The 15,121-nt window shown below is 36.9% G+C and overlaps 1 protein-coding gene across 3 annotated transcripts in view; it reads left to right on the top strand.

Moving 5' to 3' along the window:
• Nucleotides 1–15,121, top strand: part of LOC127879856 (ankycorbin-like) — a 43,125-nt gene that overhangs the window by 16,494 nt on the left and 11,510 nt on the right. The window contains exons 10-16 of one of the 3 annotated variants that reach the window (XM_052426925.1): nt 3,638–3,718; nt 7,126–7,212; nt 10,132–10,257; nt 12,187–12,315; nt 12,607–12,679; nt 13,269–13,375; nt 15,077–15,118. In XM_052426925.1, coding sequence (XP_052282885.1) covers nt 3,638–3,718; nt 7,126–7,212; nt 10,132–10,257; nt 12,187–12,315; nt 12,607–12,679; nt 13,269–13,375; nt 15,077–15,118 — 645 coding nt within the window. The remainder of the gene's footprint in view (nt 1–3,637; nt 3,719–7,125; nt 7,213–10,131; nt 10,258–12,186; nt 12,316–12,606; nt 12,680–13,268; nt 13,376–15,076; nt 15,119–15,121) is intronic. The other 2 variants (XM_052426926.1, XM_052426928.1) reach the window with 2 other exon arrangements.

Genomic DNA, 15,121 nt, shown 5'->3' on the forward strand with positions numbered 1-15,121 from the left:
AGACTTGAGGCTTCAAAAAAACTATAAGAATTATAAAATAATTAAGTTGTGTTTGGATTATTTTTTACCATAACATACAACATGTTAAGTGCGAGTTAAAATGAACTGTTCAAATCAATTAACAAAAAAACGTTTAAACAAAATAAATAAATAACTGATTCAGTGTTGGATGGTTATAAATAAGAATGTTTGCACTATTCTCATATAATGGTGCTTTATGATAAGCTTTTTTATTCTGGCAAATTGAGTAGATGCTACAACATTTTTATGTTTAATTTTTAGAAAATTAGTAATATTGTGGTCGTTGTTTCTTTAGACACTAGAAATAGTTTGTTTTTTTAAATGTTTTTACTTCTTTAGATTGCTCAGCACTTGAAGCAATTTTGTTTTCATGCAATTTTTTTTTTTTTTTTTTTTTATAAACTTTTAACATTATTGGTATGATGGGACATTGTGTTGTTTTTTTTATGCTCCCCCCAAATTTTTTTTTTTGGGGGGAGCATATAGTCGCCACTTCGTCTGTTCGTCCGTGTGTCCGTCCGTCTGTCCGTGCACAATTTTTGTCCGGGCTATTTCTCAGCAACTAATGACCGGAATTCAATGAAACTTTATGGGAAGCTTCACTAACAAGAGGAGATGTGCATATTATCAGCAGGTTCTGGTCGGATGATTTTTCACAGAGCTATGGCCCTTTGAAATTTTCTGAAAAAAATTTATTGTCCCCCCAACTACTGTGCCCTCAAGACGTTTCCTTTTATCTGAATATATAGTGCAATATTGTGACAAAAAAACCTTTGGGGAGCATCACCCGTCTCCGACGGTTTCTTGTTTTTTACTCTGTACTGGGTTTCTTATTTAAACTTCTTGATTGGAACTCGACCCATTATGGACCCATTATGGACAATCACAGAAAATTCTGTCCTCAAGTTTCAGCGTTTATTATGTATTTAATGTATGATTTATTAAAGTGATATTATGGGCATCTAACAGTTTGTAGGTGTCGTTACCGTTGTTTATTTTTGGTGTTTTCACTTCATATACACTTTTATTTGTTAATGCAGCATCAACATACTAAGACAATATCCCGGAAAGAGAAAAATAATGCATTTGAATATCAACCGTACTTTCAGTTTGACATCTGACGACAGAAATGATTCGATATATGATGTGAATCTACATGTAGTTTTAGTGCAGATTGGTTCATATGACACAAAGACACTATTTTGTTTTACGGATCATTTCGGCTTAGAGGACTCACCAGTCATGTAAAATATCGAAAATAATATATATTTTTTTATAAACAACTGGTAGCAAAATGAATTGCAGATAATTGGTCAGTAACCACATTTAAACTAACTCTTTTGACCTGTTAATTCTTTTCAGCTCAATTCAACAGTGAAAAATGCCCATAATATCACTTTAAAAGAAAGCAACACCATCAGTAGCATACACTTTTATGTCCCCCACCACTATAGTGGGGGACATGTTGTTTTTGCCCTGTCTGTTGGTTTGTGTGTTTGTGAGAGTGTTTGCGTCAAACATTCACTATTTGCCATAACTTTTGCAATATTGAAGATAGCAACTTGATATTTGGCATGCATGTGTATCTCATGGAGCTGCTAATTTTGAGTGGTGAAAGGTAAAGGTCAAGGTCATCCTTCAAGGTCAAAGGTCAAATATATAGCGTCAAAGCGGCGCAGAAGGGGATATAGTGTTTCTGACATACATATATCTTTTTTGATTCTTATAAATATTTACTTATTATCATTTGAAATGACATAAACAAAATATGCCATTCATGAAGTCTTCTCTTATAATCTTTGGATTACCGTTTGTTTTGCAGTGAACTGTTCTTTGACTTTGTTTTGAAAGGCTCCACAATAAGCTAGTACAATCACAGTCTGCATAAAACGATAATAATGCTCCCCCAAAATTTATTTTGGGGGGAGCATATAGTCGCCGCTTTGTCTGTCCGTCCGTCCATGTGTCTGTCCGTCTTTCCGTCCGTCCGTCCGTGCACAATTTTTGTCCAGGCTATTTCTCAGCAACTAATGACCGGAATTCAATGAAACTTTACGGGAAGCTTCACCACCAAGAGGAGATGTGCATATTATCAGCGGGTTCTGGTCGGATGATTTTTCATAGAGTTATGGCCCTTTGAAATTTTCCATTAACTGTACATATAGTGCAATTTTTGTCCGGGCTATTTCTCAGCAACTAATGACCGGAATTCAATGCAACTTTATGGGAAGCTTTACTACCAAGAGGAGATGTGCGTATTATCAGCGGGTTCTGGTTGGATGATTTTTGACAGAGTTATGGCCCTTTGAAATTTTCCATTAATTGAATATATATATAGTGCAATTCTTGTCCAGGCTATTTCTCAGCAACTAATGACCGGAATTCAATGAAACTTTATAGGAAGCTTCACTACCAAGAGGAGAAGTGCATATTATCAACGGGTTCTGGTCGGATGATTTTTACAGAGTTATGGCCCTTTGAAATTTTCTATAAAAAAATTCTTGTTCCCCCAACTTCTATCCCTCAAGACGTTTCCTTTTATCTGAATATATAGTGCAATATTGTGACAAAAAAACCTTTTGGGAGCATCACCTGTCTCCAACGGTTTCTTGTTTTATATTAAAGACTGACTTGATTTATGTAAATGCCAACTAAATTCATTTTATGCAGACTTATTTTGTTGTGATGCTATCAGTGTTTTGCAAAGGGAGATGCTTGTGAAACTATCGCAAAATCCTAAGTTTTAATAGTTATCACTTTTTAATTGTCTTCATAGCTGTAATAATAAGCATGCAGAATTCAAATCTCGTTCGATTACCAAATATATATATATATGAGTCGCGTTCTGAGAAAACTGGGCATAATGCTTGTGCGTCAATTGTCATCCCAGATTAGCCTGTGCAGTCTACACATGTTAATCTGGGACGACACTTTCCCCTAGAGTTGAATAGCCTGTGCAGTCTACACATGTTAATCTGGGACGACACTTTCCCCTAGAGTTGATTAGCCTGTGCAGTCTACACATGTTAATCTGGGACGACACTTTCCCCTAGAGTTGAATAGCCTGTGCAGTCTACACATGTTAATCTGGGACGACACTTTCCCCTAGAGTTGATTAGCCTGTGCAGTCTACACATGTTAATCTGGGACGACACTTTCCCCTAGAGTTGATTAGCCTGTGTAGTCTACACATGTTAATCTGGGACGACACTTTCCCCTAGAGTTGAATAGCCTGTGCAGTCTACACATGTTAATCTGGGACGACACTTTCCCCTAGAGTTGATTTAAAAAAAGACTACTTTTAAACAAAAGATTTCATAAAAACAGAAAGTTTCTTCCTTGATTTGCTTGAGCACAGAAAGTTTCTTCCTTGATTAGCTCGAGCACAGAAAGTTTCTTCCTTGATTTGCTCGAGCGACGCTCATTTCTCACGTTTTTGTCACTCTAATGATTGCAGATTTCTAATACTTAATTTCCTTTTAATTTATTTAAATCTATTTTAAATTAAACAATTTTTGCATACAAATATTGAAAGCATAATTCATAATGAGCATGTGCATGTGTGTGTGTGGGTGTGTGTGTTATCCCAATGTGATTGTGTTTGCCGTGCTATCAGGAAAACATGGTTGCCAAGTTTCACCCTGAATCCTCACCTGAGCTGTCACATAAACAGATTGAAATACCTGCAGAAGTGGAGGTAATGCTATATAATCCTCATTTGAAGCAGTATTATATTTACTGTTCTCTGGGAAAACTGGGCTTAATGCATATGCGTTACCCGTTGTGCCTGATGAGCCTGTAGAGTTAGTACAGGCTCATCAGGGATGACACGTTCAGCCTAGAATGGATTTAAGTTTATTAAAGAACTCCTTTTATTAAAAAATTTCATAAAAGCAAAAATTGTTGCCCCTGATTAGCCTGTGCTGACTGCACTGGCTAATATGGGATGATACTTTATGCACATGCATTAAGCCTTGTTTCCCAACTACTCAGCTCATAAACTTTTGTAAGAGAAGACATTATAAATTATTTCATGCAAAATGTTTGCCCATTATTGCACATTTTGTAAAATTCTGGTAATCAAATCTTAAAAAGGTGATTCAAATGTACCAACATTTGCATAATGTTGTTTTGATACCCTTTTACGAATATCTTGGAAGTTTGTCACAGCAGAATGAAAAAACATATATAAAAAGGGGAACATTGTTGTTGCCTTTAACAAAAATTAACCAAAATTTTTGGGCAGGGCCAGAATCTCTAGATAGATTTCTAGGCTGTAATTCTGTAGATCACTGTTTTGAAACTCAGGTTTGCCACATTTTTTTCTGTGGGCATTGATCATGAATGGCGTTCCCCCTTCTACATCTGAATAAAGTAGAACGGTTGTCAGTGACTGGCATAAGTAGGTCTTATACTTGTAACCCTCAATCTGGGAAAACAGGGTTTAATGCATGTGCATGAAGTGTTGTCTCAGATTAGCCTGTGCAGTCTCACAGGCTTATTTCGAATAACAGTTTTATCCTAAACTGGGTATTTGCTAAGCAAATACATCCTTTGCAGACTGCACAGGCTAATCTGAGATGACACTTTACGCACATGCATTAGGTCAGGTTTCCGCAGAAGGACTCATTTGTTTAGCTTTCTTTCTTCCATGTAGTTATGTTTATTGGGTTGCAATTGCATTTTGCAGTGGTAGTTTTGCAAGTTAGCAAACTGATGTGAATTTAATAGGTCGGGAAGGTATTATCATTAAACTCTTGATTTTCTTGATATTTGTCTTTATTTAAAATCTATTAATTGCTTACAAAAATTAATATCTTTCATTTTTTCTGTATGTACTTGTTATAGTATTTTAATTCCTCCTCAATCCAATTATAACATTTAATTTAGTTTAGCATTACAGAATTTATTTCCATGGGCTTGCAAAAACTAACACATTAACTTAGAAATATATTATTTTATTTGATAATTGCTAAGTTGACAAAAAAGGTTTTATTTTCTTTCATAAAAATACTTAGGATACCTGTTGAACTTGCTAGATAATCAATTTAATGCACTAGTGATCAGAGATATACATTTTCAATGATCTCCAGTGGAAAAAAAATTAATACCAATCAACAATTTTTATTTTTATTATATACCTTGCCACAGTTTGTTTTAATTTTAAAATAATAATGTTCTTGCATTAAATAATTGAGTCATTTTACATGTTTTTCAGCATGGTTGACAATCCATTTCATTTACTAATTTGTCAACCAGGAAAAGTAGTTTCAATGAAACAATGAACTTCATTTGTGTTTTAACTTTTATTTTTCACTGTTTGAAACAGTGTGTGTGTAGTTTATTACAAATTTAACTAATTCACTGATATGTCCCTATAAACTATATGAAAGCACAACATAAGTAATAATTGTGTTCAAAGCTTATATTTTTGTTCTAGCAAAGCATTTTCATTTGATCTTCATATGCCCTCTTCTAATATAAAAAGATAGTACTGTTCACCACATAACTAGTAGTATTGACCCAGGCAAGTATGGTTTCTTAGAATTATAAGAGGGATATAGAATTGGAGTTGTTCGTCAGTCCGTCCATCCATCTGTCAGTCCGTCCATCAGTTCATCCGTCCATCCGTCTGTCACAAACTTTTCAGGGCTATTTCTCAGAAACTATAATAAGATATCATCATAAAACTTCATAAACTTTTCAAGGCTATATCTCAGAATCCATTTAAGATTTCAACATGAAACTGTATGGGTGTATTGATAATAATGAGGAAAACAGCTTTGCCCAAGAACCATAAACCTACACGACTTGTTATCCCCTGCCATAGGCGGAGGGATATTGTTTTGGCGTTGTCCGTCCGTCCGTCTTTCCGTCCTTCTGTCTTTCTTTCCGTCCGGCACTTTTGTGTCCGGAGCCATATCTTGGAAGTGCTTTGGCGGATTTCATTGAAACTTGGTATGAGTATATATATGGATAAGAGGATGATGAACGCCTAATGGCATTGTACAACATCTGTTAATAACAGAGTTATGGCCCTTTGTAGCTTGAACAAATGCTTTTTTGTGTGTCCGGAGCCATATCTTGGTAGTGCTTTGAAGGATTTCATTGAAACTTGGTAGGAGTATATATATGGATAAGAGGATGATGTATGTTGGCGTTGTCCATCCGTACAGACAACTTTTTGTGTCCAGAAGTATATTGGCTGGGGATATCAATTTAACGAATTTGCTGGTTTTACTGAATTTCCCATTTACAGAAAGCCTCTTCTTAAGTTCTTACAAAGCTGCGACTTTACAAGGATCATCCCGATCAAGCCACGATCTGAAAAAGGTTTGGATCAGGGCGGATCGAGGCCACTCGGAGTCTAAATTGAGCAATTTGGCAAATCATGGTCTTCATTTTGACCGTGCTACGATGCCCCTATATATATACACTGAATATTGTTGGCCACGATCCCACTACGTTTGTTTTGAGCATGTTCAAAATAAGCGTGGCGAGAGCATTGAGCTCTCCGATCATGAAGACTCTACCGTGATCATACTGCTCTTATGAAGACTCCACTACATTTCTCCTGCGCTTTGTAATGATCGGCCACATTTTATGGCCACGCTTTAACCGTAGTAGAAGCGGCGTCTATGTGTGAATGGGGGGTAACCAAAATCCAGTCAAGGCCAAAAGTGTTGTCTCTGTGCTGACTTTATAGGCTAATCTAGAAAAACACTTTACGCACATGCATTAAGCCCTATTTTGCCAGAGTACTGACCACATTGATCCTTTAATCGAAAGTGTATTGGCCCATTTTCAGCACAAATCATCAGTCCTATATTTCCATATGATTCCCCTGCTGGTTCTTCTGATTCCTCATGCATGTGCGTAAAGTGTGGGCCCAAATAAGCCTGTGCAGTCTTATCATGGACGACACTTTCCACCTAAACTGGATTTTCTCTAATAGGAGACTTTCTTTGAACCAAAAATACCATAAAAGTGGAAAGTGTTGTCCCTCATTAGTCTGTGCGGACTGCACAGGCTTATCTTGGACGCACATGCACAAAACCCCATTATCCCATTGCAATACTCGTATTTCCTGTTTGGTGCCTACAGGATATCATGGATGATGAGACCCTTGCCCTGCAGGCTGCAGCCCCTCCCCAGGCGGTCATAGACCAGCGGACCCTGGAGGCTGTCAAGGTATGAGTGAGGGTATTCCCTGTCCTTGGGGCGTGGCCAGCTGTCTTCTTTTTGTAATTGTGTTTGATCATTTAACTGCACCCAGTTATATTTGTTTGTGATATTTAGTATTTTTGTTCATTTACTAGTATTTGTGACTGAACCAGTTTTGATGTTTGAAATTTCTTTCTTCACAATAAATTAAGTTTTCTCATCTTAAGGAAGAGTTAAAATTACTAATTTTCATGATATTTAAAATCATAATAAAAGGCAATTTTACAAGGTTCTATGTTTATGAAAATTGTTTTAGCTCAGTTAATGCTCGGTGAGCTATGAGTATCTTGACCCTCTTTGTATGTAGATTTTAAACATTTGAGCCTCTGTGTGTGAAAGCAGGGCATAGTGCATGTACCCAAAGTGTTGTCCCTGATTAGCCTGTGTAGTCAGCACAGGCTAATCAGAGATAACACTTTCCACTTGTATGGTATTTTTCATTTAAGGAAGTCTTCTTAATAAAACTCCAGTTTAAGAGAAAAGTATTTTCCCTGATAAGCCTGTGTGGACTGAACAGGCTATAGATTGCACAGGCTAATCTGGGACAATGCTTTATGCACATTCATTAAACCCTGTTTTTCCAGAGCTGATTTGATTGCAATTAATAGTAGTCTCGTCAGTTTGCGCATTGTTGTGCTTAGTTGTGTGCAGTTGTTGCGATCATAGAACTTTAATCTGCTGTGCCATATCCACGTTGATATTAAACCCATTCATTTATTGTTGCAGTTTGTTTAATTTTATGTTAGATTAAAAAAAAAAAAAATATTTTGTTAATGAAACTTCACCTGTACAGTAATTCATTAATTGTGAAGGACTTAGTCAAAGGACATTGCCTATATCAAACAATCAAAACACATATTTTATTCACACTACCTAGGCTATGAAACAAAAGGTAAGTTATTGTTGTTGTGTTTCCATGGTTAGATGGACTGGATCTACTGGGTTTACATTTCACACAGTGAAGTAGTTCGGTAGTACACTATGGTTTGGTACATAATGATCTATATTTGCCGTCAATGTTGTGCATGTTATCTAATATGTTTTTGATCATTTGTGTCTGTCACGCTTAACAAGATTTTGTCTAGTGACAAGCATTTTAATTAACAAAGTTTGCCTTTATCTCCTTTAATATAACAGAACATTATTATTGTCGCGAAACCTAAACACAATTCTCTCTAATTCATAACATTTTGTTTGAACAACAATACCAGTGACTTGCTTGTTATAAACAGATTGATGGTGAAGCTTGTAACATGCTTATCTATATGCTTTTGGAGAGAGACAGTATCATGTTAATAAAGATTGCAGGAGCAACCATTCACCTCACACATTTACAGGGTACATGGAAATCTGTAGGGCATCTTAATAAGTTAATTGCCATGTTGTATTGTGTCACAATATGCTTCATACAAATAATTATAACATTGTTTTGTATAAATTGTGTTACACTTGATTTTGGTGCCGTAACCAGGATATTAAAGGGAGTTGTTCACAGATCGGGCCTTTTTAAGTGTGTCAAGAAATGCACTTAACCCTTTACCACTTAAAAACATATTTTGATGCATTTGTAGTCCCTTAGAAATTTGAAAGACCTTTCTTTCTATGATCAAGTTTGAAAGGTGTCATTTCTGACCCTTAGATACAGATGAGCAGCAAACAGCGTAAAACCTGAACAGACTGCAAGTTACTCGCAGGCTGTTCTGGTTTTATGCGGTTTGCACATAGCCATTTTCACTTTGCCCCAGAATGGGAAAGTGTTAATTGCTGGATGTTAACCTAAGATTTGGTAGAGCTTTATTATAATGAATAAAATAGAATTTCAAAGAAAAATATATTAAGAAAATTGTCTCCAGCTGGGCTTGATTAATTTTCTTTTGGATTAAACAGTTATTGCTTAAACGCATGGCCATCCAGACTGTTTTGTATGTACAAACATTTCATACTTGGCATAAAAGATCAATGTATAGATCTTCCCTAACCCTAAAAAAGATACGAAATTATTATATCTTTTGCAATTGAAATGCTTTTTAATGCTATAAAGTTAAGATGATGATTATGCTGTATTTTTATTGCAAGTCTTTGTCATCACTGGGATTCACTTCCTGTTCTTTTTCTTTTGAATCTGTGACAAAATATTTTGACAAACTATGAATAAGTCCCTTTAAATAAGATCCCAGAGAAAAGGTTACTGTATAATAATGGTATGGTGCAGTGTGCTTCATTCATGGTTTTTAGTAGCATAAAGATACATAAAGATAAACGTTTGCACAATTTGATAGTTTAACAAATAATTGCAATTTAATTTTGACAATAAAGACTGATGTTTGGTTTAGTTTTCAAAATTTCTGATGTCAGTAACAGTTGATGAGCTGTCAATAAAATGACGTATCAGTAAAACCTACTACTTGAGAAGTTGAAGTGTTCCGACTGTTCAACTTATTTGTCATATAGTTTATGGTAAAGCATATACTAACAGTTTTTGAATTCAAATCAAAGAAGTGTGTTCAACATTAAATTTTAAGGACAGAATCACTAAAAGAGTAAATCGCTGTAGGCAATATTATGGTATACCACTTTTACACTGTAAAATGGTGATAACAAATTGTTAGTTAATCAACTTTACCCTATACCTTTCAGATATGCTTTTGACTCATTTTTACTCCATCAGAAAATCAAACTAAACTTAAGACCTTTCTTTATAGATTCAAGATTCAAAGAATTCATTTTCAACATTGAGATACTGATGTGCAGCAATCAGCATTAAACCTAAACAGACTGCAAATTACTTGCAGGGTGTTCTGGTGAATGGTGTTTGCATAAAACCATTTTTCTTGGCTTCTGAGCAGGCAAGGGTTTTACCGGAGACGTGTTTGTAATTGTGTACAGGAGCTGGAGGAAGAGAACGCGTCTATGAACGAGGACTTGAAGCGGCTTGTCTCGGAGAACAAGAAACTGCAGGAGGCCTACAATACCCTAAAGAAGCAGCTTTCTACACCAGCTCCTCCACCTGTGGTAAGGCATTGAAATCCTTCACACCCGTCCCTCCACTTATGGTAAGGCATTGAATCCTTCACACCTGTCCCCTCCACCTGTGGTAAGGCATTGAAATCCTTCACACTCGTCCGTTCACCTGTGGTAAGGCATTGAAATTCTTCACACCCGTCCCTCCACTTCTTGCAAGGCATTGAAATCCTTCACACCTGTCCCCTCCACCTGTGGTAAGGCATTTAAATTCTTCACACCAATCTGTTTACCTGTGGTAAGGCATTTTAATCCTTCACACCCACCATTCCTCCACCTGTGGTAAGGCATTGAAATCCTTCACACCCATCCCTCCACCTGTGGTAAGGCATTGATATCCTTCACACCCGTCCCTCCACCTGTGGTAAGACATTGAAATCCTTCACACCCATCCCTCCACCTGTGGTAAGGCATTGACATTCTTCCCAACCACCCCTGCACCTGTGGTAAGACATTAAGATCCTTCACACCTGACCCCCCAGCTGTGGTAAGGCATTGAAATCCTTTACACCCGTCCCTCCATCTGTGGTAAGGCATTGAAATCCTTCACACCCGCCAACCATGTGTGGTAAGGCATTAAAACCTCCACATCAGCTCCTCCACCTGTGGTAATTCATTGAAATCCTTCACACCTGATCCCCACCTGTGGTAAGGCATTGAAATTCTTTACACCCGTCCCTCCATCTGTGGTAAGGCATTGAAATCCTTCACACACCCCACCACCTGTGGTAAGGCATTAAAACCTCCACATCAGCTCCTCCACCTGTGGTAAGGCATTGAAATCCTTCATACCTGACCTCCACCTGTTGTAAGGCATTGAAATCCTTCATACCTATCCTTCCACCTGTGGTAAGGCATTTAAATCCCTACACCCATCCCTCCACCTGTGTTAAGACATTGAAATCCTTCACACCCCACCCTCCAATTGTTGTAAGGCATTGAAATCTTTCCCACCTGACCCCCACCTGTGGCAAGGCAATGAAAACCTTTACACCCCACCCTCCACCTGTGGTAAGGCATTGAAATCCTTTACACTCCACCCTCCACCTGTGGTAAGTCATTGAAATTCTTCACACCCATCCCCTCCACCTGTGGTAAGGCAGTGAAATCAGGATGGGAAAGAAAGCTTTAATTGCTTTAGTTTGACATGTATGATTTATTTTCAAGCAAAAATTGTATATGAATGTTGTGTATTAGTATGATATTGTTTTACATTCTCGTGTTACGGGACCATTATTGTGTTCATCCATTTATATACAGATGTGATGTCAAAATGCTTAGACATCTTCAAGTCACCATTTTTCTGACCTTTCAGCACTCTTCTGACCTTTCACGATTGTTCTGACCTTTCATCATTCTTCTGAATTTTCAGCATTCCTCTAAACTTTAAGCATTCCTCTTAACTTTCAGCAATTGTCTGACCCTTCTGCACTCTTTTGATGTATCAGCATTCTACAGACCTTCAGCAAACTCCTGACCTTTCAGCATTCCTCTGAACTTTCAGCAATTGTCTTACCTTTCAGCACTCTTCTGATGTCTCAGCATTCTTCTGACCCTCAGCAAACTTCTGACCTTTCAGAATGCCTCTGAACTTTCAGCAATTTTCTGACCTTTTAGCACTCTTTTGATGTCTCAGCCTTCTTCTGACCTTCAGAAAACTTCTGACCTTTTAGAATCCCTCAGAACTTTCATCAATGTTCTGACCTTCAGCATTCTTCTGATGTCTCAGCATTCTTCTGACCTTCAGCAAACTTCTTGTCTTTCAGCATTCTTCTGAATTTTTAGCAATTTTCTGACCTTTCAGCACTCTTCTGAACTTCAGCAAACGTTTTGCCTTTCAGCATCCCTTTGGACTTTCAGCATTCCTCTGACCTTGACCTTGTGTTTCAGCATTCCTCTGACCTTGACCTTGTGTTTTAGGACCAGGAGGAGGTTCAGGAGCTGGAGGATGAAGTCACCACACTGAAGGCTCAACTGACAGAGGAGCAGGACAAGAATGTACGACTCATTGACAAGGTGCACAAGATGAAGAAAAAGTTTGGCCTCTCTGTAAGTGGTAGTCTTTCTTTATATGTTCAGTTTGTGACTTTAAATATTTACTTATGTAATAGTGTTTGTGATATCGTATGTTTACAAAAAGTGAAAATATTTGTTATTTGATTTAGGATATAGAAAAAAAGTTTTGTCTTAATACATCAACAATCAAATGGAAAATCCCAAATGCTATTCCTAAGTACCCTGTAAGACTGTAAGCACCTACATTAATGGTGAATTTCTTTTCTAAAACAAAGCCTTTCATATGAATAATGTAAAATGTATCACTTTTGTTTTTTTCTGCAGAGTGAGACTGGGGGTGATTCAGATGGTGACAGCTGGAATGACAGTGACGATGAACTCTTTGACTCATCCTCATGTATGTTTAAATACATGATAAAAAACATGATGGGACATATTATTAATATGACACTTTAAAACAGAATTTGCAGGAAAACACTGTAATACTAAAGACACAAATATTTTGTTACTATTAGATTTTTCATTATGAGACTTGCTCTGTGAAAACAGGACAATATGCATTTGCCTAGTGTCTTATAAGATCTGCCTTTGAAAACAGGACTATATGCATTTGCTTAGTGTCTTATAAGATTTCCCTTTGAAAACAGGACTTTATGCATTTGCCTAGTGTCTTATAAGATCTGCCTTTGAAAACAGGACTATACTGCCTTTGAAAACAGGGCTATATGCATTTGCCTAGTGTCTTATAAGATCTGCCTTTGCAGTCAGTACAGGCTGATCAGGGACTACACCTTCCTCTTTTATCGTATTTTTTGTTAAAAGGAATTAAGTCTCTTCTTAGCAAAACATCTGTTTATGCAGAAAGTGTTTTCTTTGATGAGGCCTGTGTTGACTGCACAGGCTAATCTGGGACAATACTTAACACACATGCATTTAGTCCTGTTTTCCTAGAATGTGGCTCATATATTGTCTTCATTTTTTCCCAGTGAGAAGACCACAAGTAGTGGACCACAAACCACAGACATTGCTGCTGCTTCAGAATGAAGTAACACGACTCAAGCAGGACAATAAACAACTGAGGGAAAGACTGCAGGTACTTGCTTGTTACCTCCCTTTGTTACATTTGAGTCTCTTGTATCCAACTTCTAACAAGCATTCAGCGCTGTCAGTATGTGTTCTTTTTAAGGAGCATGTAATTCGAATGGAATTAAGTCTTTCCAATTACTTTAGTAATCATAGTTGAGTGTGAAACATTTGTTAACAAACATGAAAACTTGAATTATTTTAAATATATAAAAAACAACAACAGTATTTTCATGCTGCCAGTGGAGATAGAAGCTATGATTGTCCCGAATACAGGAACCATGGTCTGGGAAAACGGGGCTTAATGCATGTGCATAGAAAGTTGTCCCAGATAAGGTGTGCAGTCTGGTCAGGCTAATCAGAAACAACACTTTTGGCCTTCACTAGATTGCAAGAAATGACCCCCTTAAAAAGAAATATTTCATAAAAGTGGAAAGGTTCGTTCCAGATTATTCTGTGAGGACTATTATGACACTAAACATGCTAGTTTGCATTAAGCCATGTTTTCCCAGACCGCAGCTGATATGCTGAAAATTTTATACTACAAACATTTGGAAAATTAAATAAGGATATATCATGACTTAATGTCTGCCTTCAGGAACCTTGTTCAAAACATAAACAGTTTAACTTAGCTAAAACATATACAAATGCCAAACTAGAGTAACACTTGGTGGTTTTTAACATTATTGAAATATAATTGTATAATTGAACAATATTCTTTTGTACTGTTTTTGTTGATTTTGGTAGATTTGTCTCATAGCCATATTTATTCAGAATCCTGTCTTGCACATTCTCTGTATATGTCTACTTGTGTTATTTATCACTGGCAGTAACTCTTGCCCCATTAGCTAACAATTAACATACTTCAACATATATTTTACGGCATGATTCTGAAAAAAATGATGATATTGAGCATACAAACAATTTGAGTTTCTTTTTGTTTTGAATACTTTTGAAAGTGCTCAGTGGGCATGAAAATGACAGTATTTTTCCAAGTTTATAAGCTGTAATGCAATGTAAAAAGCTTTTAAAGATCTTAGTTTCTATTTTATTTATCTTGTATCCAGTGTTTTCTTTAACCAGTTCCTTCACACATTTTAAAATCATGTTTCATCGTAACTTTTTCTAAGTAATGAAAAGTCTCCTAGTCATATTATTTGTTTTCTCTCCTAAATGAAAAAAAAACAAACTTGCAATGCTGTTCCTTTTAGCTTGTCTATGAGACTTGCGTCATGCGAAAATGGTTCTTGTGCCATATGCAGACCGGCCTGGCCAATCAGGGACTTTCCTTTCAGATATAAAGTCATGCCAAGTTTCATTGTCTCATAACTAGACAAAGTAGTTCCACACCAGCTTGTGCAGATGTACAGGCTGGGCGTAACTCTTTTCCAAAATGAAAATTGCTCTGTGCAAACAGCATAAAACCAGAACAGCCTGCGAGTAACTCGCAGTCTATTCAGGTTTTATGCTGTTTGCTGCTCACCAGTATCGAAGGGTTTGGAAATGAAGCCTTTAAAACTTGAATCTAGTAAGAAAAGCCTTTAATTCAAATTAACTTTCGAAGGGACTACAAATAAGTGAAAATACGTATCTAAGTGGTAAAGGGTTAGGCATCTGATTTTCTCATGACGTGGGTCATATCGTGAACAATCTCACATTCATGTTCCATTAGAGCCTTTCTAAATGATGAAGCTAACTGCGTTGTTTTCAGAAGAATGGTACTACACCAATTAACAGTGTATTTGCCTGGCGAGTG

Source organism: Dreissena polymorpha, chromosome 4 (assembly GCF_020536995.1).
Source record: "Dreissena polymorpha isolate Duluth1 chromosome 4, UMN_Dpol_1.0, whole genome shotgun sequence".
In the NCBI taxonomy this organism is placed as follows: domain Eukaryota; kingdom Metazoa; phylum Mollusca; class Bivalvia; order Myida; family Dreissenidae; genus Dreissena; species Dreissena polymorpha.